Source organism: Dunckerocampus dactyliophorus, chromosome 19 (genome assembly GCF_027744805.1).
Source record: "Dunckerocampus dactyliophorus isolate RoL2022-P2 chromosome 19, RoL_Ddac_1.1, whole genome shotgun sequence".
Classification (NCBI taxonomy): Eukaryota; Metazoa; Chordata; class Actinopteri; order Syngnathiformes; family Syngnathidae; genus Dunckerocampus; species Dunckerocampus dactyliophorus.
The window spans coordinates 1,863,846-1,889,968 of record NC_072837.1 but is presented as its reverse complement, the minus strand read 5'-3'; the positions used below and the strand labels follow the sequence as shown (position 1 = coordinate 1,889,968).

At 42.7% G+C, this 26,123-nt stretch overlaps 2 protein-coding genes across 2 annotated transcripts in view; one reads left to right on the top strand and one right to left on the bottom strand.

Annotated features, from left to right (window-relative positions):
* Positions 1 to 123: 123 nt before the first annotated feature.
* cep57l1 (centrosomal protein 57, like 1) lies at positions 124 to 4,664 on the bottom strand. Its single transcript, XM_054762768.1, has 11 exons — positions 4,462 to 4,664; positions 3,859 to 4,021; positions 3,598 to 3,774; positions 3,387 to 3,511; positions 2,973 to 3,077; positions 2,820 to 2,897; positions 1,922 to 2,011; positions 1,766 to 1,831; positions 1,432 to 1,685; positions 1,220 to 1,364; positions 124 to 453 (listed from the first exon to the last, which is right to left on the bottom strand). Exons 1-11 carry the CDS (start codon positions 4,480 to 4,482, stop codon positions 253 to 255), a joined length of 1,425 nt encoding a protein of 474 aa, XP_054618743.1. The 5' UTR covers positions 4,483 to 4,664; the 3' UTR covers positions 124 to 252.
* Positions 4,665 to 5,402: 738 nt separating this feature from the next.
* sesn1 (sestrin 1) overlaps positions 5,403 to 26,123 on the top strand; it is a 55,724-nt gene continuing 35,003 nt past the window's right edge. The window contains exons 1-2 of the mRNA XM_054762766.1: positions 5,403 to 5,544; positions 7,233 to 7,552. Of these exons, the coding sequence (XP_054618741.1) occupies positions 7,277 to 7,552 (276 nt within the window). The 5' untranslated portion in view covers positions 5,403 to 5,544; positions 7,233 to 7,276. The remainder of the gene's footprint in view (positions 5,545 to 7,232; positions 7,553 to 26,123) is intronic.

Below are 26,123 nucleotides of genomic sequence, written 5' to 3'. Positions count from 1 at the left end.
AACAAGTCAACTAGAAATGGGTCGCTGAAGACATTTGTCATGACACTGGGCCAGCACTGCCATCTGGCGGCATTGCCTCATATTGTGACTAATAATTATCAACAGTGGCAAAAATGTGTCGAAAATAAACTTTATTAAAATGGTAGAATACATAATGTACACAGATTATCTCAAATGTCATACCACAACCTCACAAAAGGTAAAACAGATTTAAAAACACGATTCAATGTAGTCATCCTTGGGGGAAAAACATCAAACCTCCCAGGAGATGTCGTCTTGTTTTAGGCTGTTGCGCAACTTCTGTGACTCTCTGAGAATTTGCAGGTTTTTTTGAGCGCCGACACATTGCTTGTCCTGCTGCTTATTCGGGATCGGAGAAGATGCCGACAGCCTGATCCCTTTTGGCTTCGCAGCCATCTTGTTGGCGCTCGGCTGCTGGGTCAGAATGTGGACCTGTGGAGCGCAATGAGGACGGGAACATAAGATGCTGCAGTTAGGCCTGTCATGATAAATTATGCTGGACGATAATTGTCCTACGGATGATGGCCAATAAATGATAACATGACTGTAATAATGACAATGTTAGTATATCAAAAACAAAGCATTTATTTACAATTAGATTTTTTTATATATAAATGTATCTTTTTATTTTCATTGCGCTTGAACATTTCCCGCGACCTGGTGGTCGGGGACCCCTGCCTTACAGCATGCTTGGGGATATGATGCCCATTTGTAAATACTGTAAGAATACCACTTTTATACAATTGGGTCCTTTACTTCAGAATGCAAGATTGTGTCCGTCAACAAATGTAACCATTGAATCATATTGTTTGTACACCGTATCGAATCGTTCTGTTTTTAAAATATATCGTTTTTGAATCGTATCAAGATGCATGTCGTAATTTCCCAGAGATTTACATCCCTACTGATTGATGAAAATGTCTGTGCGATTGAGTTAACTATGAACAAAATGCGATTATTCACGAAGTATTTTGACAGCCCTAACAATACAATATATACTGTAGTTTTATTTTTACCTTCTTGTTGCCTTATCTTTGCTGATTGTATGAGAAAAGTCACATGGCTGTGCTACCTTACAGTGAGGCTCATTTGTACCGAAGTTGAAATGACCAAATAGGGGCAACATGCAGGCAATATAGTTTATAAATTCAGGTTTTAATAATAAAATCCTGCATTGTGTGAGTGATGTTTTACAGACCGTCTGCTGGTGTTTCCGTAGTTTGCTGATCTGCGCTCCCTTTTTGTCCATTCTATCCACCAAAGCTTCCAGCTCTCTCTGCAGGTCCCGCCTCTGCTCACACTGCCGGGTGGCATCAATTTGATGCACCAGCTCCTGATGTTCACTGCCACACAAACACACGCACACGCTAAGCATCACAAAATATGACAACAGAATCCCCCCCTACTCACAAGCCCATCTGTCCCAGCTCGTCCTGCAGGGCCAAGAGCAGGTCCGACAGCGAGCCCAGCGACTGATCTTGGTGTTCCAGCTCTCCGTCGCACCGGGCAGGAGTTGTGCGAACGTCCATTTGGAGGCTCTTCCTTGCTCCGCAGCCTGACCGGTGCAGGGCGCTGACTCTCTGGCACAGCTGAGGCTGGTGGTGTTTCATCATGTGTAGAATACTTTGCACGTTGGCGTGGACAGAGTGGCTTGGGCTTGTTGACTGTCAGGAAAATGCAATGAATCCAAATATGAATGACACCGAATTCTTGAATAACGTGAACGTGAGAGTTGGCGTCTTACCGTCCCTGCTACAAAAGGGATTCTTTTATGCCTTGGTGACGTCATCTCATTATGTCTGGGGGTTTTCTGAGACACACACAAAAAAGCTTTATCTCAACAAAGTATTTAAAAAAAAAAGAAATTACAGGAAAGACGTTTTAAGGTTCAAAACATTACCACTGTGACTTTCTTTGTGGTCGTTTGTGGCTTTGCCTGCTGGGAAGCTTGTGAAGACAACCGGAGGCTGAGGTCCAGCTCTCTCTGCAGCTGAGGATGCACAGGTTAAGGTTTTTTTTTTATTTGTATTTATTTATTTTTTTAAATACGAAAGAGACTACTTGAGATCATTTTCATCAAACTGTAAACAACAATACACTGGCTCCATCTAGTAGTACATGACGATGTCACATTTGTTTTGAGATGAAGCTTAAATATGAATATTCGAGACACATACAGGTACATATGAAATAATTGTACGAAAACAAATGCATTAGCCAAAGATTTACTACATTTGATGAACTACATTGGAGCCCTTCTATGTCGTCAAATTTGAGACCCAAGGGCCCATTTCTATGAAAAATGGGTCCGTTTATGTTAACATGCTGTAATATTGTCAACTTCTTCATTATTGCTAGGCAATGTGAAACGACAACAGCAACATAACTGCAGTCGAGTTCAGTGGCGTCCAAAGTGCAGCCCGCAGCTGTTTTTTTGTTGTTTTTTTTATACGCCCCATGGCACGGCACATTCTAAAAATATAATTTAGAAAGAAAACAAAACTCAGCCAAAATTTAAGTAAAAGCAGCAATTTAAAACAAAAAGTATTAAGAAAAAAAATCTAATGAGAAAAAGTCATAATTCAACAAGAATAACGTCATAATTGCAAGTGAAAGTGCAAGCAATGGCTAGTTTCGAATACCCAAACAGGTTTGAAATTATGGAGGAGATGGAGGTGGTAAAAATACTTTTGTCGTGGTATTTGACATAAATATTTTGAAAAGCATTGCTTTATACACTACAGATACATTTTTAGCAAGTTAGCCAAGTAAAAGCACCATTTTGATGGTGTACTGACCTGGCCCGCTTTCTCCTGGACAAGTTTGCGCTCGTGTTCCTCCTTTAGGAGCCTCTGCTCCAGAACGGCAAGCTTCATCTGCCGAAAAGATCACAGCAAACACAAACTAAAGCTAACAAACTAAGAACTAAAAGATGAAATAAGAAGACTTACCTCCGACATGTTCTGGGTCCTGCTCAATTTGAGACACTCCGATTCCAGTTTCTCGAGCTTTTCCCGCTGAATTTGGTCATCCAAGCTGCTCGGCCACTCCTGCCGCTGTTGCGGAAAAGCCGAGGAGAGGAAAACATCACTGGACACTTCATTATTTCATTCATTATTATTCTTTACACTGTCTTTTCCTCAGTCCTTCATGTTCAATGTACAATACTTGCAACTCATGTTAATATCGGTCATATTTTATGGTGCTAAACTGTGGAAGTTGGTTTAAATGTGTATTTCTTAGTATGACAATAAAGCTAGACGTTTTTTCCCCTGAAGGAATACTACAATCCATCAAAACAGAGCATTATTATCTTTGTCTGACAGCTACTGGATCTTATATTGTGTTTGTTCTCTAGTTTATACCTCATTCTCCATGATTGGAGTGCCCTTCTCCTTCCTCGCAGTTTCCACCATCCTCATGATGTGGTCCAGCTGCTTCTCCAGCATCTTACAGCGAGACTCTGCAGACTGCAGCTTGGAGTCCAGCTCTGCAATCAACACCAAAATCTTACCATCGATGATGCCAACGCCTATTTGCCACTTTTTGGACTACTGATTGTATACATGTATGTACCTCTCCTGTTTGCGGCGTCTTGGCTAGTTGATGTTTGGCTGTCACATGATGTCGTCGTGACAGGCTGATGCTCCTCAGCATCCTGTAATAACGGTGGTTGGCTCTTCTCTGATTGTGCCCGTTCCTTCTCAAGCCGTCTGATTTTCTCCTGGAGGGTCCTCAGTGCATTCTCGACAGCTGTAGTGAGAGAGAAAGGAATAGAATGTGAGATCATATACAAGTATTTTACAGTGCCAAAAAACAACTTCAATAGCACCATACCCTTTCTGTCAATATTCCTTTTGGTTTGTGGATGTGCAGGACTGTCCGTCGGTAGCCCTACACCTTTGGAGGAGGGCTGTGCTTCTGCGGGAATTGGTAGTATCTTGTCTGGAGGCTGGTGATAGCTCCCGATGTAACTGTTTTTGGAGGGTGAGTCTAAAAGCTAAAGAAAAGAAGGTCACATTGGGATCGCAGCTACACATGACGTCCATTTGGTGTTTAACAACATGTGTATATCTATATGTACGTATAAATCAATGCTACAAGCTAAAGGTATAAAATATCAATCTTAGCACAATTTCCAGTGCCCTTCTCCTATTAAAAACTTCAAAATGTCCCAAATTCCCAGTTTTCCTGAAAGTAGCATTACAGACCACCGACAATCACAAGGAAGTTACTACACAAGGCCGCGGGTACTTGTCGTAAAGGAACGACAAATAAAACCGCTTTATTCAAACACGGTAACAATTTTACGTGTTAGATACAAGTTAAACTAGCGAGAGTTCGGATAACTTAAAGCTAATTAATGCAAAGCGTCGTAAAGCCACAGCTAATAAACAGCTAGCAGCACTCCTAGCCAAACGGCTACTTTCGAAACGTTACCTGATCGTGGCAAAACTCCATTCTGTAACATTACGAGTTATTCCCGAGTAGACGTTTTCATTTAATGCTCTTGAGCGACAGGATTGGTCGCAATCGATGTTTTTATTGCATTTTTTGTGCATCAACAGATGTTTTGACAGCGGTCCAAATGAAGTGTCCGGGCAGTTTAAATTTCCCTCTCTTTTGGAGGCTTATGATTCTGCACACTGGTTCCGCCGTCGCTAGTACTGTGTGACTCTGGTGGATTACTGTACTCTCTTAAAGGATGTCACGTCACTATCTCGTAAATATTCCTCCATAGAAACGCAGTCTTCACTCATGTCTCTTGGCAGAATATTTTATTATTAATATACAAGTCAAAGGTTGCACTCTGATCCTTGACTGAAATTTGGTACCTGGCAAATAGAACTAAAAATGCCAAGCATACATTTTACGTATGTTTAAAAAATAATGTACAATCTTGCAAAAATGTTTATAGTGCATAGGGGCTATGGCCAGCACTGTATTAACATATATAAAAGCTACATTATATGTGATTGGAAAATGGTTATTTGTGTTAGCACATCATAATATTCAAGCCTCTTTCCCATGTTGTCATCATGTGTATCCTTTCAGCATGACGTTTTGGCAGCTCACATAAATAGCAATGACGTTATTTAAACAAAACAACCCCGAGGAGGAGGGGGGTGTTTCATACCGCCCCTTTTTCTTCTGTGCTTTTCCTCTTATTTGTGATAAACAAGACGAAGGTGGGCGTGGTGCATGATGGGAGTAGTAGTTTCTAAAACGCCAACCTGAAGCCAAACAAATGTTAGGCTGGTTTAAGAGAACTGTACTACCCATAAAGCATTCCTCTGAATGCTCGTTAACATCCATGCTAACCAATCACGTACCAGAGCCATCACTGCCCCGCCCTTGAATAAAAAAACGCTTATCCCATTGGCCGATTGCCGCTATCAATCATTTGTTTACCATGTATTTGCTGCCTCCTTCTGATATTACTGTGAGCGGAGGTAGACTGGTCACTGCTGTCTGTGGAAAGGTGTCCCGTTGCAAAGACCAGTACCGAAGAATGTGAATAAAGTAAGTATTCTCCTCAGCTTTCCTTTTTCTGTCACACTTTGAAAGCGTTAGACGTCTTGTCAGCTCTACTGTTTTACTTGTACTGTGGCAATAAGGGGATTGAATGGAGCTGAGTGACAGGCTTCCTAAATTGTGCACTTTAAAAAAATCACATTTTAGCTTTCAAACTTGTGATTTACGAACACGACAGTTGGCAGGAACATTTGTAATGACGTGGGAAATCCTTGTCATTAAAAAAAAGCATACTTATTGTTAAAATAGCGGCAGGCAAGTATCAAGATGGTGCAGGAAGACTGGTAAACAATGTCCAGCATGATGTTGGTTTAAATCCCTCGCAAGTGGCGTCTAGCAGGTTTTAGAGGTCATTATAGATGATGTTATCTGACATGCATGTGGCCATATTTTTCAACATTATTGAGAAAGGTTGAAACGATGCAGTCCAGAGATTCCTTTGGATGAATTCCAACGCTATTGATGTAGCCCAATGTAATGCTCGGGACCCAAACCTGGCCAGCGGGCTCAAGTTTAATGTGTCGCCAATTGTGAACAAATGGCTAAATAGATAAATAAATAAATGAAAACGGAAGTGATATGTTTACGCTGGTGAAGGATCTCCATATGGCTGGAGCACTTTGTTGTTTTTAAGAACTTACTGCAACAATGCTAGTGAAACATCTCCTAAATCAATGATTCTCAACTGGTGGGTTGCGACCCAAAAGTGGGTGGTGCAGACTTTTTTGGTGGGTTGCGAGATTTTGCCTAAAATCTAATGAACCGGTGTCCGTGAATGCACCTTTTGTTCTTGTCTGGGCCATTGACTTGCTACGTTGCCACGAGGTGAATGCCATGTTTATGGGCGACTATGTCAAGCGGGAGAGGGAGGGGAAGGACATCGAGTGGGGACTCAACGTGCCGTCCGTCCGACACACAGCTCCAGATATCTGCTGGAGAAGAGCGCGCCATAAAGAGAGAGACAGCATCTCACCACTGCAGCTCATGTTGTGTTGCAAACACTCCCTTTAATTATTTGAGGTCAAACATTTCGGAAATTTGGGTCACCACTTGTCATTGAGGGGTGATGGTGGGTCCCGCAGCCAAACCAGTTGAGAACCACTGCCCTAAATGACAGGAGTGCTATTGTTTTTAAGGACCTACTGCATAAAACGCTAGCCAGAGATCCTCCAAGTCAGTAGTTTTCAACTGGTTAACAAAGAGCAGCGACTGAAATTGTGGACATTTTTCAATTCAAATTTCTCAAATGTCTCATAGTTAATTAAAAGACAGTGCAGTTTGAATTTGAGGTTGTGCATAATGAATTAGATGGCGGGCTGTGTAGCGTGTGGGGACGAGTAGCTACGACAAGGTTACCCAGCATGCCTTGCGGCTTGTCGATGTGGGTATAGCTTTGCATGTGTGTTTGTGTGTAAGCGTTTTTTGATACCCGCATAGTCCGTGTGGTGCAGTTGCGTTCTGTGATATTCTATATGGCAAGAGTGCACTGGTGCTTTTAGGAATCTGTATCACAAATGTAAGTTTCTCCCAAGCTTTGGACTGCATTTGTAGGCCGGTCTGATGTGCCGGATGAGTAGTCCTAGCTCTGTTCTTTGCAAACATAATACTTTCTAGCATTGATAATAAACGTGCAGTGTAACTCTTCATGGTTTCCTCCTGTGCTAATATTTGCCTAGCTTCGTTGTACATCAACAACACATCATCAGTCCCATATCAAAAGATGGAAGCACAAGACCAGGAGTCTCTGGCCAGGTGGGACGGGCTGGGTAGCCGCGACGTCAGCTCCAGGACGGCCGCCATGGAGTACATCCGCCAGGATGTGATGAGGAAAGTCGAAGCTATCGGGCCAATACCACCTTCACCCTCTCCAGCACCGTCTGAGTGCGTCCCTGGGAGCGACCTGAACGTCATCCTGGCCCATCTGCTCATGCTCACCAAACGGTGTCCTTTTGAAGATGTGAAGGAGAGATGCGTTCGACTTCTACAAGCTGTCCAGGTAGGAGAGTTTGATTATTCATGACAATAAGCCCCTTTTTGACAAAGCACCTTTATTGTAGTGCTTTTGGTATTGATCTTCTGCCATCTGCTGCCTCCTCATAAGCGTTGAGTCAAGTGGATTTCCATCAATGATGCCACCCCTCGACTCCCTATTGCCACTTTTTCTCATCCAAAACCAGGTACTTTGAGGTACTATTTCTAGTACCTGGTTCAGCAGAGGTTCTAAGCCTGCTAAACTGATAGCATGCGGTCCTTCAGATTTGTCATTGTCACGTGGTTTTATGTCTGTCGCTTTAATGATAACGAGCTGTGTTTGTAGCGCTACCATATATCACATGCTGTGCAACAACGCAGCATGAAGGAGTTGGACAGCACTCAAATGTTAGCACAGTGCTAACATTGCACTCACATTTTAACAGCAACGTCATGCTAGGTTAGCCTGAAGAAAAAACAAACGATGCACTGCTCCCACGTCTATACTGACGGACAGTTGGCAGAGTGCCAGGCCGCATTTTAAGATGTGTAGCGAAGCCTGGGGGAGGGAGTTTTGCCTCGAAAAGCCTCAAAGTCAAAACCCGGCGTCTTCTCTCAAAAGTTGAGCACACAAGTGAGTGAGATGATCGCTTTTTGTCACGGTTGGTGCTCATAAACTGGCGGTAGAGACGCATATCACTGTACTTTTGCATAAGAGGGGACCTTTAGGTCTTGTGTTACATAACATGGAGCGCCAACAGCACAATTTGTGAGTCACAGAGAAAATGTTCCGTAACGCTTGAAAATATTCCATAACGCTCGGCATCATCGGACATTTACAAAGTGATTTAGTGTATGTTTAACTTTGCTGGAAGCCGAGTGCAGTCGGTTTAGTCATTTAGTCCTAACCCCTTCTAAAATGAGTCTCACTACAGTATTTTGTTTATGAGATGGATAGATAACATTAATCATTTTAACCTATTCAACCTGAGGCCTTTCAACAGCAAACAAAGCACATGTGACATGTTGTTATTGCGAGGCTGCAAACAGTTTGATGCTGGCATTAATTCCGGTTTTGCGGAAGTGTTTTCGGAAGGTGGAGGATAGGGGCAGAGAGGCGGCGAGAGATGAAAGAGGGAGAAAGCTGCTTTGCTGGGTTTTAGTCGTGCACCATAGTACACACCGTCTGGTATTTTTGAATTATGCTAAGCTGTATTTGCCCAGGGCTTGCCAGAGACTGCTGTTATGAGCTGCCTCTGTTGCATCTGATGGCTAGCGGTCTTGCAGTCGACTCCCCGACCCCCCTGTCTCAACTCTCACACATACAAACATTTCTCATAATTGTCAGAAATGGAAGTGGGCTTTTAGGGAGGATGGAGGGAAGGGGGGCAGGGTTTTTTGTGTGCCTTAGACAGACTTTAAGGTCAGTCAGCTCCTCTGAAAATACACACAGCCTTCCTCCCTCTTTAAGAGAAACGTGTCCTGCTTTGGAACAATCATGTCTACTAGGGGTGTCACGAGATGATACACAAGATTGGGTCTGCCAGAACAAGACAAGACAAGATTCTAACATTGCGTTTTAGAAAAGTACAATGAAAAACTATCAAAAATATATGACAGTATATTGCAATTTACTAATTGAATTTGTTACGCTCTTCTGCACTCCGTGTGTATGCTGGCGGCCCCGCCTACACCCACCGAGACAAAGCGACTGTATGACTGGCAAAAGGGCTCACTCCGTTCATGCCATTGTTCTATGGAACAAACGCGCCAAGGTGCTGAAACCACTGCACAGAGTGAACCCTCTTCCTGCCTGTTTGCAGGCGAGAGACGAAGAAAACAGACACACATGCACACGGCAATATATTGAGGCCGGCAAAATGATCCAGTTCATTTTCATTTATTGTGTGATGAATTAATGAATTTCGTCCCAGGCCTCGTGCCCACGGGACATTACTTTTCTGAATGAGAAATCCTATCATGTTTAATTTGGTTAGGTCTTGTGACACACCTAATGTGTACATCTGTAAGAGTCGTACTTTGCTCTTGTCATATAGATCTTTGGCTAGCTTTTTTGGAGCGGGTCCTTAGGTCACGTTGTGTACCTTTTTAATGCCGAGTATGTCACTGTACCAGCTGTTGGAGAAGTCCTGTTTGTGCTGTTATGGTGCCCCAATAATGCTGAGTCCTGTGGGTTAAGGGTTATAAGGTCTGAAAATAGGCTTCTGTGTGCACAGGGTGGGGTCAGGTTCCCATGGGCTGTCCTTGTGTGTGGTGGTGGTGGTTGGGGGGGGGGGGGGGGGGGGGGGGGGTGAACAAGGGTCAAAAAATGGCAAGTGTGTGCATTTCTGCAAGTTTTGTCAACACGGGGTCAGAGTGTCATAGATTGAATGCAAATAGGCACCAGGATTACCGGGGAGCACGGCCACGGCAAACACATCCAAAACACACACACACACACACACACACATACAAATGAACAGAGACAATCGCTGGGATTTGTGTGGGTCTACGACGGGGGCGAGCAGACTCCATCACCCGGTCAACATATTCCCGGGCTGGATGAAAGGAGTCCAGTCTCGGGCTACTTGACAGGGACAGAGAGTGGGTGCTTTGTGTTATGTAATTGCAACATAGTGTTAGTCCTTTGCTCGCACTTGAATTAGCTCTCAAACGCCTTATTCATTTTGCACGCTGGATAACTGCAACTCCAACATCCTACTTCATTAGTGCCAAAACCCATAAAAGTCACGTGTCTATTTTTCTCTTTAGACAAACATCACCTCTGGGCGAGAGTTGAAGATGTCAGAGTCGTACGATGCGCTTCATTAGTGAACACTTACTTATTGGCTTAATGGTAGCCATTTAGCATGACTCAGCAACCGCCGCAATAAACACTTATGTGTCATTAATTAAGTGGAATGGCTTCCTCAGATAGAGACGTCCGGAATAACCTAGAACACGTGAGAGGCTACAGTGTTCTCCACTTATGGCGTTTTTTTGTCAGGATGCACTTCCTAGCCAGTATTTACCTAATTCACAGTACCTGTTTTTTTTAACAAGACACCACTTTTTCCCGTTCTTTGTATCTTGGGTCTCATTTTAGAATCAAGGACTAAACTAGATTCCTTGACCATGAAAACATAGCGTTAGCAATTGGATTCATAATGATATCAATATCAGTTCAGTAGTTATTCACAAAAAACGCATTTTGGCATTGGCGATTGGTTTTCTTCAGGATCTGACTCCCTGGCTTCTGGAGATACAACAAACCCAGATTGCACAGTGTGTTGGCGATATATAATGGTGTTTGTTGCATCTTTATAGCGTCATTTTTTGTCTTCCTGTGGTGAAAATTCCAAAGGCGCCCTATATTTTCATATTCTGGATTATAGAATCTGGTATGATTCCGTTATGTGGATCAGTCTTTGATATTGTACAACCTGTTGGAAACTTGTCCTGTGTTTCTTTCCCAAGTTTTGTGGAGTTATATTCACAAATGCTGAAAATGGTCCTGTCTCGCAATATTAAAGAATCCTTTCAAAAATTCCTGGATCCAGACAGTGATCCGCATCATCCCAAAAATGTAAGCACTTCTTCCATATCCCATTTCCGACAACTCTTGACACAAACAAACACATAAACGCCGGCAAAAACAAGCTTCTTTGAGCGAATACCCATAAAATGTAGTTTGCTTGTGTTTTTGTATGAATCCCTGCTAAATGGTGCTGAGAGCAGGCTGTGTGATTCCCTGAGCTTCGTGTGACGTGTTTGCGTCAAGGCCGCATAAACAAACATGACGCTCAGACTTGTGGAGGGACGCAATATTACTTTGTTCTGTCCATCGTGACTCTGCAGCAATTCGGAGAATCGGGGTGCTTTTATTCGCTCTGTCATAGTGTCAGGAATGTTTTGTCTTGATGGGTTTTGGAAGCTTTTGTGCTTGGATGTGTTGCTGTTGTCACTGTGCTTTTTTGTGCATGTTTATTGCCATCCTCTATAGAGCGGTGCTGCTTTACTGAGTAAACACAGAGGGAGAGCGGAGTGGGGGGGAACCCATGGAGAGCCAGAGCCTTGTGGTCTGCACAGATCTGCTTGGATTAGACCAGATCTCAGCGAGGGAACGTCGGAAACGGGTCATACAAATTGTACGGGGGGGGGAGAGAAAGCTCCAGAAGCAGCAGGCGCTGACCTTTGGCACAGTGACGGTACAGTCCAATGCTGTGTGGATCTAGAGAGTGTGAGAGACACAGAGCGGTGGATTTACAGCTGGTGTGTGTGTGTGTGTGTGTGTTGGCAGCTGTGGGACGTTGTGGTCTGCATGACCCTCCATGTTGCCGTCAATGTAGCACAGCTGCTTCATGTCTTCAAGTTGCTATTGTACAAGTGTGCTTGTAACTTTTGCAGCTTTTTAAAGTGTTACTTTCCAACAAACACCATCATGGGAATAGAAATAATCTGTTCCAGGGTCTAACTGTCACCTGTATTAACTGCACAGGCCAAGCTCTGTAGGGCCCAATGAACTCCGTTTGATTTTTTCCCCAATTGTTTTTTTAATTGTTGTTGTTTTAATTGTTTTTTATTTTACCAGCATAGAGTGTGCACATTTGAGACAGTAAATAATGTCCGTTAATTCAATGTGGAAATCCTTGCTATAACGCGCGTGCTTGTGGTTAAGGAAGACAAAGTCACCAATGCAACTCCAACTGCGTTATTAAAGCAACACCCCTATTTTGCTTACACAGTTAGGCAGTATGTGGCGATTTTGAAGGCCGGAAGTGTGTTTTGTGCATGTGTGTGTGGAATGTCTGTTGACGGTTAAGACGAGCTGGGAGCAAGAATAAACATGCCTCTTGTCCTTATTTCACTCAGAACTTGCACGACGTCAGCATCGTCGGCATAGTGAAATGCTCGCTTGCATGAACAAGTGGTCAAACACAGCACTGTGTAAACACACTCATACAGCCTGATTCTCACACACACACACAGCCACACTAGCATGCTCTGCTAAACTAAGCTAACCCCCTAGCTTCCATTCGCGCGCCGTAAGAGAGGAATTTCACTTTTTTTTTTTTGCCAACTTTTGCCGGTGTTGCAGGTCGATGTTTTGACTCGTTTAGTTTGGGAGGGGACGGGCTGGCATTTGTGATGAGACTCGGGGAAAATACTCCGCCACACAAACATTCCGTCTCCTCATGATGACAGCATTTCATTCACATTTTGTTCCGCGATTCCGTTTACACAGAAATCAGAGGGCCCTATTTTAGTAATGTTTTGACATAAACATACGCATGTAAAACACAAAAAAGGCTAATCTCTGTAAAATAAAACGAAATAAATTGACTCACCTTGTTGACAATCCATGGCTAGGGAGGTGAGTCTTTTCACATAAAAAACGAAACTCTGCGGACTTTTTGTGTTATTACAGTATTTACGACTCCGTATTGTACTGAGCAACCAAGGGAAAGGTGCGTATTAATCGATATATTGGATCTGTTCCAATAAAATATAATGACTCACTGTTGGGACATGGCTCTCTTCCCATAATGGCTCAACACAGCTGACTTTTTTTGTTATTATCAACTATTATTGACCGCCATGTTGTACTGAGCAGCCAGGGCAGAGGTGCATGTAGTCATCACATCTCCCTTTTTTTCCATCCAGTGCCCAAGCCAAAGAAAAAGCGGAATAAGCTTGTAGAGGTAAATCGTCTCGATGCTCACTAAACTGAAGTTTCACGAGATTTGCTGACATGAAGTGTTTTTTTCTAGGAATAATACGTTTATTTCAAAGCATGTGTAACACCCTAGAGAGGGAGCCGACACCCCAGACAGACCCCCCCTCCCAACCCACCCTCAAAGCCAGCGCAACATGCTTTGGCTGGAGACTAGATACAGGGGGCGAAGGGGGGGCATGTGGGATGTGTGCAACTAGGTCACTGTCAATCCGGTCAGCCTCAATAAATTACTTTCTTTTTGCTTTTAATGGTGATTGCAATATAAACCAGTACACATTTTTGCACCCAATTTCTTTAAACAACTACATCTTCTACTTAACAATGTAAAAAAAAAAAAGCTGCATTATCCCTGCACAGACGGAGGGACGGGCTCACGTCGGGGTTGGGGATTTTGCAGAGTGTAAGCAGTCGTCATGGTACCAGTGGCATGAGGTGCATTGGTGAGGAGGGGGTTGGTTGGTTGGCTGGCACTGGTACTTGAGGGTGGAGGAGGATGTGAGTATTTCTCACCACGCTGTTCAGGAATCAATGGAGAAGAGAAGCACGAGGAAATAGAATGTTGGCAAGGGAAGTGGAAGGAATCGGGGGCAAGGATGGTCTACCTTGTGATCAGAATGAATACATTGCAGTGTAAGATTAAGAGTTCAACGTCTCACAGGTGCCATCCAGGTACTTTATTTTACTTTTATAATACAGTTGTCCCTCGACACTTCACACTTCGAATTTGCGGTTTCACTTTACCATGTTTTTTCACAAATATATGAATAAATAAATCAAGCTGTTTTGTGGTTGAATGCAGCCTGTTATTAATAAAAAATATTATTAATAAAAATGTATTTTTTTGCCTAAATTAAGCATTTTCGAGCACAAACATGACTAAATGAACTAAAATACAAACACAAGGCATTCACAAGACGCATTCACAGACGTTGATGAAATGTAGTATTCTGCAGCGGTCACTAGGTGTCAGTAGTTTGGACTGTAATGTTCGAGGAGACCCACAAGGATAGGATTTGATCGCCGGAGCAACAGTGATCTCGCAACAGGCGCAGTAATCTAATAAAAGCACAGGCCACCTTTTGTTGCCGTAACCCACACAGAGCTGAACCTCAACTCGCTTTTATAATGTTAAAACCCGTATTTAGAAGGTCATAAACAGGTTTTGTATACCTTAAGTGCGAAAATATTCCGTTTATAAATAAGGAATCCTACTTTGCGGACTTATCACGGTCGGGTCTAGAGCCAATTAACGACAATAAATGAGAGGTACTTATTGAATTACCATTTTTCATTCAATATCATGGAAGAATATATAAAGAGAAGCATAATGAAACAAAAATAAAGCGTTTATTGAGCAGTCTATAAATAAAGCGTTGCCACGAGGTGACAGCAGTACTCTGCCAACACCTTCCTCTCCTTCCTCCATTTCGTGTCTCATGTGCCATCAAATTACTTTGTACTTTATTGTCATTTTATTAGACTTCTTCTTGTACTTACACAGAATCAGTCAAAGGTTTGGATACCATTTTTCATTCACTATCATGGAAGATTGCATAAAGAGAAGCGTCAACAAACTAAAAGTAAAGCTTGTCAATCTCTGATCCAGCAATATCTACAGAACGCGGTAACCCCCTTCAAAAAAACAGCCCCCATCATGTTTCTCAGGTGTCATCACAATGCTTTTACTTTGTTTTAGTTGTATCATGCTACACTTCACACTTTTATCCTTCAATATCATGCAAAAGTGTCCTCAAGCCTTTTGGTTTTTATACCTATGAGATGCGCCCAGGTGACCTCTCCATTACACGTCTCTCAAGCGCCATCAAAGTAGTTTTACTGCAGTTTAGTTTTATTGTATTTCTTTTTCTATTCATGCAGAACCAGTCTACATCTTTTCATGCAAAAGTATGTCTACCTTTGTGCAAACTGCTTGTCTGTGAAGCCCGTAACAAAAGTGTCACGATGGGGATGGTCGGAACAAAACAATTTGCTAAAACGTTATCCACAATCAGATGTCATTGTTCTGTCTCAGGAGGAGGTGAGAGCAGGCCCCGCAGCATCAACAAGCCTCTCTGATGTTTACACAGCAAAACCCGCCAGATGAAATTACATTCCAAAAATGATTTGTCATCGCCCCCTAATGCCTCCCGAGCGAACGCGTCTCCTGAGAATGCGTTAAATCCTCCCTTCTGTTGCTTCAGCGCCGCCAGTGGAAACCAAGCTGGTGCAATCATAAATCAGTTGATGGTGTTACTTTTTACGGTGCGACGCATTTAACATGCGGAGCCGTTCCAGGCAGGCTCACCTTCAGGCATCACCATTTTTATTCAGCTTTTATAGACACCCTCCTTTTTTATTTGTTTTATTTTAACAACGTAACATTTCGACCTGTCATCGCATGAAAACCGCAGGAGTAATAAATAACATAAATGATGGCGGGATTTAAGAGCTCCACTTCCAGGGCTTTGGCAAGCATTAGCGACATGCTTTATTGGGATACTAATGGAATGGAGCCATTATTAATGTTGTTAATCACACCCGTGCTTTGCTTGCCTTGATGATTGATGGTTAGAATCATAAGACAAGTGGTCAGTGACAATTAGTCCCGCTCGTGCTGTCCTGCAGAGACATTTTGCTTGGTGGTGGCCATGTTTTTCAACCAATCTTGCTGAAATTTTACACACATGTGCTTGACGTGTGCCATTCGGATAAACGCCCTACAGTGAATGGGCGTTTTGTAGAGCTCGTTGAGCTGCCAAACTGACCCAAAGTGTGGGCTTTAATAACGGCACCGAAAGTGAAGAAACGCTGACCAACACTGGCTGCATGCCCCGTCCAAGCCACTTAAACGCCGCAACCGTCATCAAGGCTAATGATGGCTGATTTGAGCATGTGAAAGGATCTGCTCCTATGAGATGGACAGTGATAAATAAGCAGCATGGTGGTCTCATTGTTGAGACGTTGTCCTCCCAATGAGCCTGTCTCTCCCTTCTTTGCAGCACCCCTTGTGTGTTGTGCATACTGTATTTGATCTTTTTCTTACTGTATCTTATATGTCCATTTCATGTGTCCTGTGTAGAGTGAATAACGTAGGTTCTAATTTAGCTATGAACCCTAAAACCTGACTTAAGAACAGAACTCGCGCGTAGCCCGAGGACCTTCTGTCGAGGCCTCTAAACAGACTTGCACTTCTCAACTGTAGGGGGACCCCTGGAGCAAAACAATGTCATTGTACACGTGCAATGTGGTTTTGAGAGTACTGTTTTTGCATGTATTCAAAGGTGGAAGGATCAACTACGCCACCGGCCAAAAGTAGCTTAACCCTTCCTAGGTCATTGAAATACTTGCAAATGCACAATAGACAGAAATAATGTTTTTTTTGTATATGGTACGTACAGTATTGTATTTGTGATGGGTACACAGACGATGCAGTGCACAGGTAGGCCACAGGAGGGCGCGCTAAGCCAGCCTGCTGCCTCCTGTTTGCTCGATGGGGGTGGGAATTTTCCATGCAACAGAGCTGAATGCTTGTCATGCTGCACATGATTTTCCTTTTGCCCTGGTCACTGGGATGTCATCCAGCTTGTGTGTACTTGTGTGTGTTTGTGCGGTTAGTAATTGCTGTGTGTGTGTGTGTGTGTCTGTGTGTGTGTGTGTGTGTGTGTGTGTGTGTGTGTGTTTACATGTTCTGGGAGATTTATAACAGGGAGCATGCAGGATTTACAGGCATCTGCGCGGATCAAGTCACAAAAGCTCGTCAGGTGGCTGCAGTCCAGGCCTGCACCCCCTATTAGCATACAAACCACACCAGCTCAACACTCAGCTTAACCGGCCGGATGCAGACAACCAAAATGTTAGGAACACAAGCTCGTTCTCCTCAGATCAGGCAATATTGTGCAACTCTTGCAGTTTATCCCTTTTCGGAAATGTTTACTCCCTTTTTCGATACTTAAGCCGTCACCTGATGCGTTGCTTCCCGTTCACTTGCAGTGTGTGCGTGGGTGTGCGTGTGCTTGCGTGTGTGTTTGCCCATCGCGAGCTTTGTCTTAGGCTGGGCTCCCATGTTGTTTCAAACGTGTGTGGTATTGTTTCAGCGGCAGTGCCGCGCTGCTATTGTCCTCTCCTCTCATGTGCATGTACGCTTGTTTATGTTACAGGCCCGTTTGTCAGAAGGGGCGACAGATTCGCGCTACGGGGGGCGGGCTGTGTTCCCACAGTCGTTCACCTCCGACCTCGACTCTTGCGGAGATGAAGCTTGTTCAAGTGTGCATGTGTGTGCGTGTGTGTCTGTGGCAGAGAGGGTGTATGCGTTTGTGTGACTGACTTCTGAATTCCACGTGTAATTGTATCATTGCTGGTGATACAGTAGTTGCATTCCTACACACTGTAAGCTAATTGCAGCATACATGTAAGTATAGTGGTGACATAATAGAACTCATTCCCACATAAGAGAAAAGGCATGTGGGAAATGGAAGACACAAGCAGATTTGCAGGCAGAATTAGGTTGAAAAAAGCACAGAAATGAGGTTATCGTTATAAATGTGGAGACCAAACTTACACAAAATACTGTAACTGTTTTAGAGAGCACAGGCGTCAAACTCAAGGCCCAGGGGCCGGATTTGGCCCGCCGTAGCATTTGATGTGGCCCGTGAAAGCCTGGAAGCCCGTCAAGTAGATACTTATTTTATTTTATTAATATTATTTAAAAAAAATATTTGTAAATACATACAGTATATGTATTTTTTAAAAACTTTATTTGTTTGACTTTTTAATACATGTATATTATATTTTTCTATTATTTTGTTTTTTATATTACAAAAAATCAAATTTTATATGTTATTGTTTTTACTTATGTAAATATATTGTATATTAATTCAACAATAATTTTAAATTATATATTTTTTTAATCAGTCTTTGTTGGTGCCAATTTTGACAGAAAAGTCATTTTTGTTGTTGTCCACTCCAATTTAAAAAGATTATTTTGTATTATTTATTAATGAATAATTAATATTATTATTATTATTATTATTATTATTATTGAAATGATATGATAAACGTATATTCAAAGTGAAAATGATAATAATCAAATTTGTCATATTACCACGAGGAGATTACAGGTGGCCCCGTGAGGGTCACCATAACTGCGATGTGGCCCACGTTGAAAACGAGTTTGAGGCCCCTGCGTTCGAGGTTAATTGAGTAATTGGTGCATTTACAGTATACAGTGCTGCACTAAAGCATGGTGGATGATAACCCTGACCGACTAGCCACTGTCGCCCATGTTTAACTCTAGCCTGTTATTATATTGGACCACACGTGTTTAACCTGACAGCGGACGGGTGCACAAAAGAGGAAATGCTGACTCGCTTCCCTTTTTTCTCGGGCGACAGTTCAACGTATTTTAATAGCTGGACCGAAACGGAAACTTGGTGCAAATCAAGTTCACTGCCTTGTTGGGGTTTTTTTTCCTCCGCACATTTTGATTTTGACCTCATGTCTCGGCTCATTTTTAATCGGAAGAGCTCCACTGTTTCATCGTGCTGCCGTCCACCACCCGTTCCAGGTTTCTTGGACGTCCCGTTGCGGCCGCACATTCCTCCAGCGCATTACAGCACGACTTTAGAGTGTCTCGTGTCTGCATTCCGCATGAGCGTTGTTGTCGTGCTTTGCTGACATGTTTTGCAGGAATCAGGGAGGCCACACAATGCCAGGCTGTCACTGAACAAGTAGCTTTTAGTGTGTAAACTCTGCTCTCGTGGCATGGTGTCATCTTGTCCACTAGAATCTGTTTTATTTATCTCACATATTGACAACTTTTTTTTTTAAAACAAGTCTTCAGTGCATAATTCTGCTAGATGTACAATTTTGTTTTGCCTCCTGTTTTTCTGTCCCACTTCTATCTCAGCAGTGACAAGGAAGCTGAATCAGCATTTACATTCCATCACCTCGGTACTGCGGATGACGAAGATTCCTCACGTTGTTTGATTTTAGCGGCTACCGAGGTGTTATCTTTCAACGGAATGTTTGCAAGTGAAGGATTTCCTTTATTCCTAGTTAAAAAGTTAACTCCTGATAGATACGCTGTGCTGTTTGACCATATTAGCGTGTTTTTCAACAATGATAAATAAGTGCGCGAGGTCCCACAATAGCGTATTGGAAGGGTGTCGGCTGAAATCTAGCCTTGATGCTGGAATTTACACCATTTTTAAGTGCTCCTAGTAAACCCTACTGCAGGGGTGTCCAAACGTTTTCCAGCGAGGGCCACATACTGCAAAATGAAAGGACAGAAGGGCCTCTTGGATATTTTGTAAGATATGCTAAGAAGTTCTATACATTTCAAGAAAACAATGCATCTCAGCTTTGTGATTTCGGTGAAAAAGCTTATCGTTAGTATGAACTTCCGTCTTTGCTTTTTTTTCCCATTTTTGCTGTTTTCTTCTGAAATAATCTTCATAATTTTTTTTCATAATATTATGACTTTATTCTCATAATGTTCTAGCTTTTCCCAAGCCTAATTTTTCCAAAAATACCGCTATATTTCATCTCTTTGTCTCAGAAATTACGACATTGACAAAATAACAGAATTTTTCTTGAATATTTCAACTCTATGCTACTAAAATGACATTATTTTTCCTCAAAATATGACCTTAAAGTTTATTTTCATAATCTTTTTCTCGTCAGTATTTTCACTTTATTCTTGTAAAATCACAGCCGTTTTTATTTGATTTCCTGCTGTGTAAACTTTCTTTTTGTACATTTTCGTCTTGTAATTATGACTTTATTTTTTTATATTTTCACTTTATTCTCATAACATTCTGACTTTTTTTCTGCAACCTGATAAAAAAAAAATACTATTTTACTGTTTCTCATAATATTACGACTAAAAAAAAAAAAGTTTTTTCTTTTAATATTTCAACTTTATGCTACTAAAAAGTTACCATGTAGTCACCTTTACACTTGTATTATTACCCAATATAGTAGATAACAGAAAATAAGACATAAATATGGCGTCACATAGACTCACATGTTAACATTGGGAGAGTTCCTTGTTTTTTTTCTGCGCAGTGTACTTGTGCGGTGGCTATTGTTTCATACGTATTTGTATTTTCGTTCATTCAGTCATTTTTATGCTTGAAAATGCTTACTTTAGGCCAAGAATGTGTAAAATGCGTTAAATATGCATATTTCTTGACAAATAATAGGCTGTAGTCAACCATGAAATTGCGATAATGGATTTAATGAATTTAATTTGAAAACCGCTAAGTGGTGCGGGACGACTATAGTGCACTGTATCCACTTTTTACATCTACGTTACACACTGAAACTCTGCCATATATCACATACAACAACATGACATCAAGGAGTGGGACAGGAGGACACAAACGTTAGCAACACTAGCATGGCTGTGGGAGCTACGGTGCTAACATTACACTCACATTTTAACAGCAGCGTCACGCTGGCAAGAAAAACACAATGATCAAACTTCAAGCTCCCGCGTGTGTAGCTGGCTGACGGATATTTGGCAGAGCTGCGCGTTTTATTTTCAGACGTGTGGTGAAGCCTGGGAAAGCATGTTGTTTTGTTCACAAAAGCGTTTGAGTGCCCGTTCTCTCAAAATAATCTAATATAGTTTTCTCACGTTTTGTGCTCATAAACAGGCTGTACTGTTCGAACGTCATTTAAAAAGTCGCGTTTGCACAATGGTGGACGTGTAAATAAGATGCAATGCTGCACAACAGCATTTCCAGCTTACTGTGACCTAACCGCTTGTCCGTGCTGGTGGCGATTACCAATATGAGCCCCTCCAAATCCCAATTGTAATCTCTTGAGGCCAAAGAGCGCATTAGACAGAGATCCAAGTATGAGCAAGGAGTTGGAAACAATGGCGTCTATTGTTAAAAGAAAGCAAACAAACAACTTCTCGGTAGTGTAAAAGATTGAGCAAAAGAGAAGATCTGCATTTACTGAGTCTTTTCCAAACGTTTGAATTACGAGTGGTGAAACTTGGCGGTACTCTTATGGGAGTCATTTCTAAGCCACGGGGAGATGGATGAGACGGGGAACCTTTTTCTGCATGCTTTGTGACTAGTCGGTGCTGGCGGCTTGCCACGCCTGGCCTGTTCCTCTGTATAGCTTCCTCAGGAAAGCAGGCACGCACAGGCTGGCAGACAACCAAACACAAAATATACACTCGTCACCCAGTCAGCTCGTTTTCAGTAGGATTTTCTTAACTTCCAGCCTTGATATCGCCTCAGGATCGCCATCATCTCGCTGCCAAAGTGGCAAAGGCCCCATTGGCTCACTTGTCGTCGTTCGACGTCAGGAAGGCGCGGAGTGGAAGGAAGGAACTCTACAAGCGCCTCCTTGTCATATTTACTTCATGCGACATCAGAAGGGAAAAGCAAACACGGTCAGTGAATTATGTAACCAGTCCACGTCCAGGCAACAAGTCAAAGACGATTCATCAGAAACAGAAATGGGTCAATTCCTTGCAAATCATTTTTTTCAACCGAGTGTTTCTGTCTTCATTGGCCATCTGGTATTTGCTTATCTTTCAGGAGGCTTTGCTTATTTTGCTTTGCAGTGTCCCTTGGCCGAAATTCAAGACGGCTCTGTTTGTTTGCCTTTTGTATCCTGTGTGCATTGCGATCTAAAGCAAGAATCGTGGTCATGCGCTATGCGACGTTGTATTTATAGCAGAATGTTAATATTTGCCTCCATTTTTTCAAACCACAAATCGCTCTTTTTTAGCCGAGAAAGCACACCTATAAATCTGCGCAATGAAGAAACACAATAATGAATGAAGTACTAACAGAGGAGATGATAAGCTTACTTTTTGACCAAAATTAAGCATTTTCAAGCATAAAAATGGCAAAACTAACTAACTAGATGAAGTAAAACACAAACACAAGGCAGAAGAAGCATTGAAGTTGTGAATGTAGTACTCTACATTGGCCACTAGGTGTCAGTAGTTGTTTGTGTCAGACAGGCACCAGCTGTGATCGCCAGAACAGGCATTTATTGCAGGTTTAAATGACCTCACAACAGGCACAATAATCATAACATAATCATCATCATAATAACACGGGTTACTGTTGACTGTGACGCACATGAGCAGGAGGCTTAAACAGCTTATTTACGCTTATTTTGTCTACTATATTGGGTAATACATGTCAAGTAAAGCCATTTAAAGCCGCCGTTGCAATACATTGATGAGACAAGAGCCACGGCAGGAAGTACGCTGTCCAGAAAAAAACAACAAGGAACTGCTAACATGTGAGTCTGTTATATTGTTTATGTCTAATATGTCTTATTTTCTCTGATTATACCTACTATATTGCGTGATACAAATGTAAATATAGGTGCTATTTCAGGTCTAGATGGCTCTAATAATGCTAAAAGCCATAGTTACCAGATCGTAAATAGTTTTTTTAAATAGTTATGAAACTATTCCATTTATTAATATTGAATCATACTTTGCAGAAATTCACTTATCGCGGTGGTGTCTGGAACCAATGAACCGTCATGAACCTTTGCCCACATTGGAACACGGGTCAGCAGGACGTCTTTGTACGTAGGTGAAGAAGGGCCAAAGAAAAGTAGGTTTTGTTGAATCAAGGAACCTCTGTGAAATGCCACACTCATCCGTGCATTTGGCAGGTGTGTAAAGGTGACAATCCCGCCGCTCAACGCTAACATTCTGTCATGGCTTCCCCCGCGTCTTCTCTCCCCCTGTGTGTGATGCTTTCACTCAACTTTGTGTAGGAAAAAACCCAGAACATTTTGATGCACTTCCATTTGAAAACGAGGGGGTGTTTGTAGTCCAGCGGTACCTCTGTTTTTATTATTAATTTGCTCCGGAAGGTTTGACGAGAACTGAAACATGCGAAAACTGACGCAATTTTCCCACAGGAAATAATGTAATTCCGATTCATTTGTTCCAGACACTCAAAAATATTAACAAAGATTTTTATAGGGAATAATTACTGCTTTTGCATGCAGAAAACAATGTGCAATAATTATAAAAGACGAAGGGTGGAACTTATTGTTAATGTGGGCTTCCCTGTATATTCTGGAGAGATTGAATTCAATTCTGTTTCTCACCTTAATCAGTGATAAATGTCTTTGACCCCGTGGCAGGTTATTTAGCACTCACACTCAATACCAAATGCACAGACACTGAGTCAGCAACGCGTAGAGGGTTTTGATTGGGGCAAACGGACTAGTTTGTTCCATGCAATACTATACGAAATCCAGACAGTGTATGAAAACCGAGGCAACATTTTGGCCGAAAACCGAGGCGTAACTGTACCTGGTTTCAAGCAGGCCGAGTGTGACGTGAACCATTTCTGACCAGTCATCGCTAGGCCAGATTTGTAACATTGTGACATTTGAGTCGGTGAGAAATGACCTAAATAAACACTAAAACATTAAGAAGCCCTCGTTGGACTCCATTGTGGTTGCTGGTGCCCCTTCCTCATTCCAAATCATTGCAGGTCTGTCACTGTGTCACTGTTGAGATATATTTTATTGCGGCACGGCTCAGGTGGTGGAGTGGTCGTCTCCCGTCCATCCTCCGTTCTCCAGTGATCATGTGGAAGTATCCTTGGGCAAGATACTCAACCCCCAGGTGCTCCTGATGCTGCGCCATCAGTAGGTAAATGTGCTAACAGTGTCAAAGCGCTTTGAGTGCTTTGGAGGTGGAAAAGCGCTGTACAAGCGAAAGACCATTTACCATTTTAACATTGGCTTACCCTGTTGGCGTGCCTTCACTCTGGACGCTTCAATGTTAGACTCCACAGTCTCCACTTTTACTGCAAAGCTCCATTTGTCTCCTCTTGGATAAAAATGGTCTCCTTATGCGGATTAGTGAATACACAAAGCCCTCGGAAGCCTCTACAGTGGAACCCCGGTTAGCGCGGAAGACGGAAACCACGAGTTACCTCGCCCATCTATGGTGTCATCAGCACTTGACTCTCAAAAATGTTAAAGCGAAACACGTGTTTCTAGTTTTACGTGCATAAAGCAATTCTACATGCATATAAATGGCAAACGAAAGGGATGAATAAACATTCAAGGCTACTTTTACCTTCACTGAAGACGTGGCGGTTCAAAGACACGATGTGAAGCGTGATGAGATCTACCGCCGCCACCGTCCACTCGTCAGTCACGTCAAGAATCACGTCTTCAGTGAAGGTAAAAGTAACCTTAAATGTTCATTTATCCCTTTCATTCATCGTTTACATGCATTTTCAATCGTTTTCTGCATGTAAAACTACAAAACCATGTTGTGCGTGAACATTTTCGACTTTCTGGAACGGCTTTCGGTTGACGTCCGTTTCGCTTAGAGTCTGACCTCCTGGAACGAATTAATGACGCCAACCGAGGTTCCACTGTGACTTTTTTTTTTTTTTTTGCAGGTTCCTGCTGTACTAGCGGGTATTGTCCCGTGGAGACGTGGCATTACGAGTGTTCCGCCACCTGCCCGTCTAGTAGGGCGGATTCGACCACTTTTCAGAATTATTGTTAACTTTAGTGGCGTTTTGTGCTCTTGATTTGAGAAATAAACACTGGATTTGTTGCTCAAGAGAGGGAAAAACAAACTATGAATGTTTTCTTTGTTTTGGACTCTGTGGTGGAGGCCTATGATGCATGGTTTTTTTGTTTTGTTTCCAGGGATGTTCAGAAACTTCGCAGAACTCGAAAAAAAAAGTGAACGCTGCTCTGGTGCTGTGTTGTTTACTGGCCTCATTGCCAAGCCTCCACACCCTGTGACCAGCATTAATCAGCATGTGTGTGCATGCGTGTCTGAGAATCAGAGTGGGGGGGGGTGTGTGGGGTGTTTATGTGAGAAGAAACAAAGTGCGGTCTGTGTGTGTGTGTTTCTTTTTGGGGGTGGGGGGGATTGAAAGATAGATAGTGATAAAGGGCATGTGAATGTTGAGCATGTTGTGTACTTCGGTGTGCACACAGCAGCCGAGCACACACACTTGTGAAATTGAGATCAGCCCCCACCTAATTGTGGGCGAGCACTCCGAGCCTATTAATGCCTGACGTCCTCTTTACTTCCCCCGTCCATCACTGTGACGACTCGCAGAAAACAGAGAAGGCAGCAAAACAACAACTGCCGTTGAACCAGAGCATCGGCTGCCGCAACTAGACGCTCTCATTGGCTCCCGTGCACCGCCGGGCCGAGCTGCCATTGGCGGAGGGGGGACACACCTCTAGAATCTGTTTATGTGCAGCCTGAAAGCAAGGAGGCGCGGTTTAAGGAAGCAGATTCAGCAGGGTGGAGGGGGGAGAAAATCTCTGGAAAACATTCATTGGAGCTTGTTCAAAAACTTCTAGGAAATCTGGGGTGTTTATTTGCTTGTGTGTGTGTGTGTGTGGTTTTAAAATCACAGCCTAATTTAGTCATGAGCCAGAAAGAAACAACACCTTTTTTCCTCCGTGTTCCATCAGTGAGACCTGTCTTTGCATGTTTGTCACACACACACACGCACACACACACACAAGAAGGTCGCTTTGAAGCATGCAGCAGTCGTTTGTCTCATGTGACATACGGCGAGGCATCACTTCAGTTACAGTAGACGGGGTCCGTTTGACGAGCCCCGTTGTTCTCTCGTCGCAGACGCCATGGGGGAAGTGGGAGCCTCTGTCTTTAGATGCACAAAGCTGTTATGCAAAATGTTTTAACCATTTTCTAACAGTCATACAGCCGTCCCTCGTTTATCGCGGTTAAGTTAAGTCAGTTTCCTTATTTACGAATGGAGTGTTTTCGTAGTTATGGCGTAAAAAAACCTGTTTGCGATCTTCTAAATGTGGTTTTTAACATTGTTAGAGCCCTTTAGACTCCAAA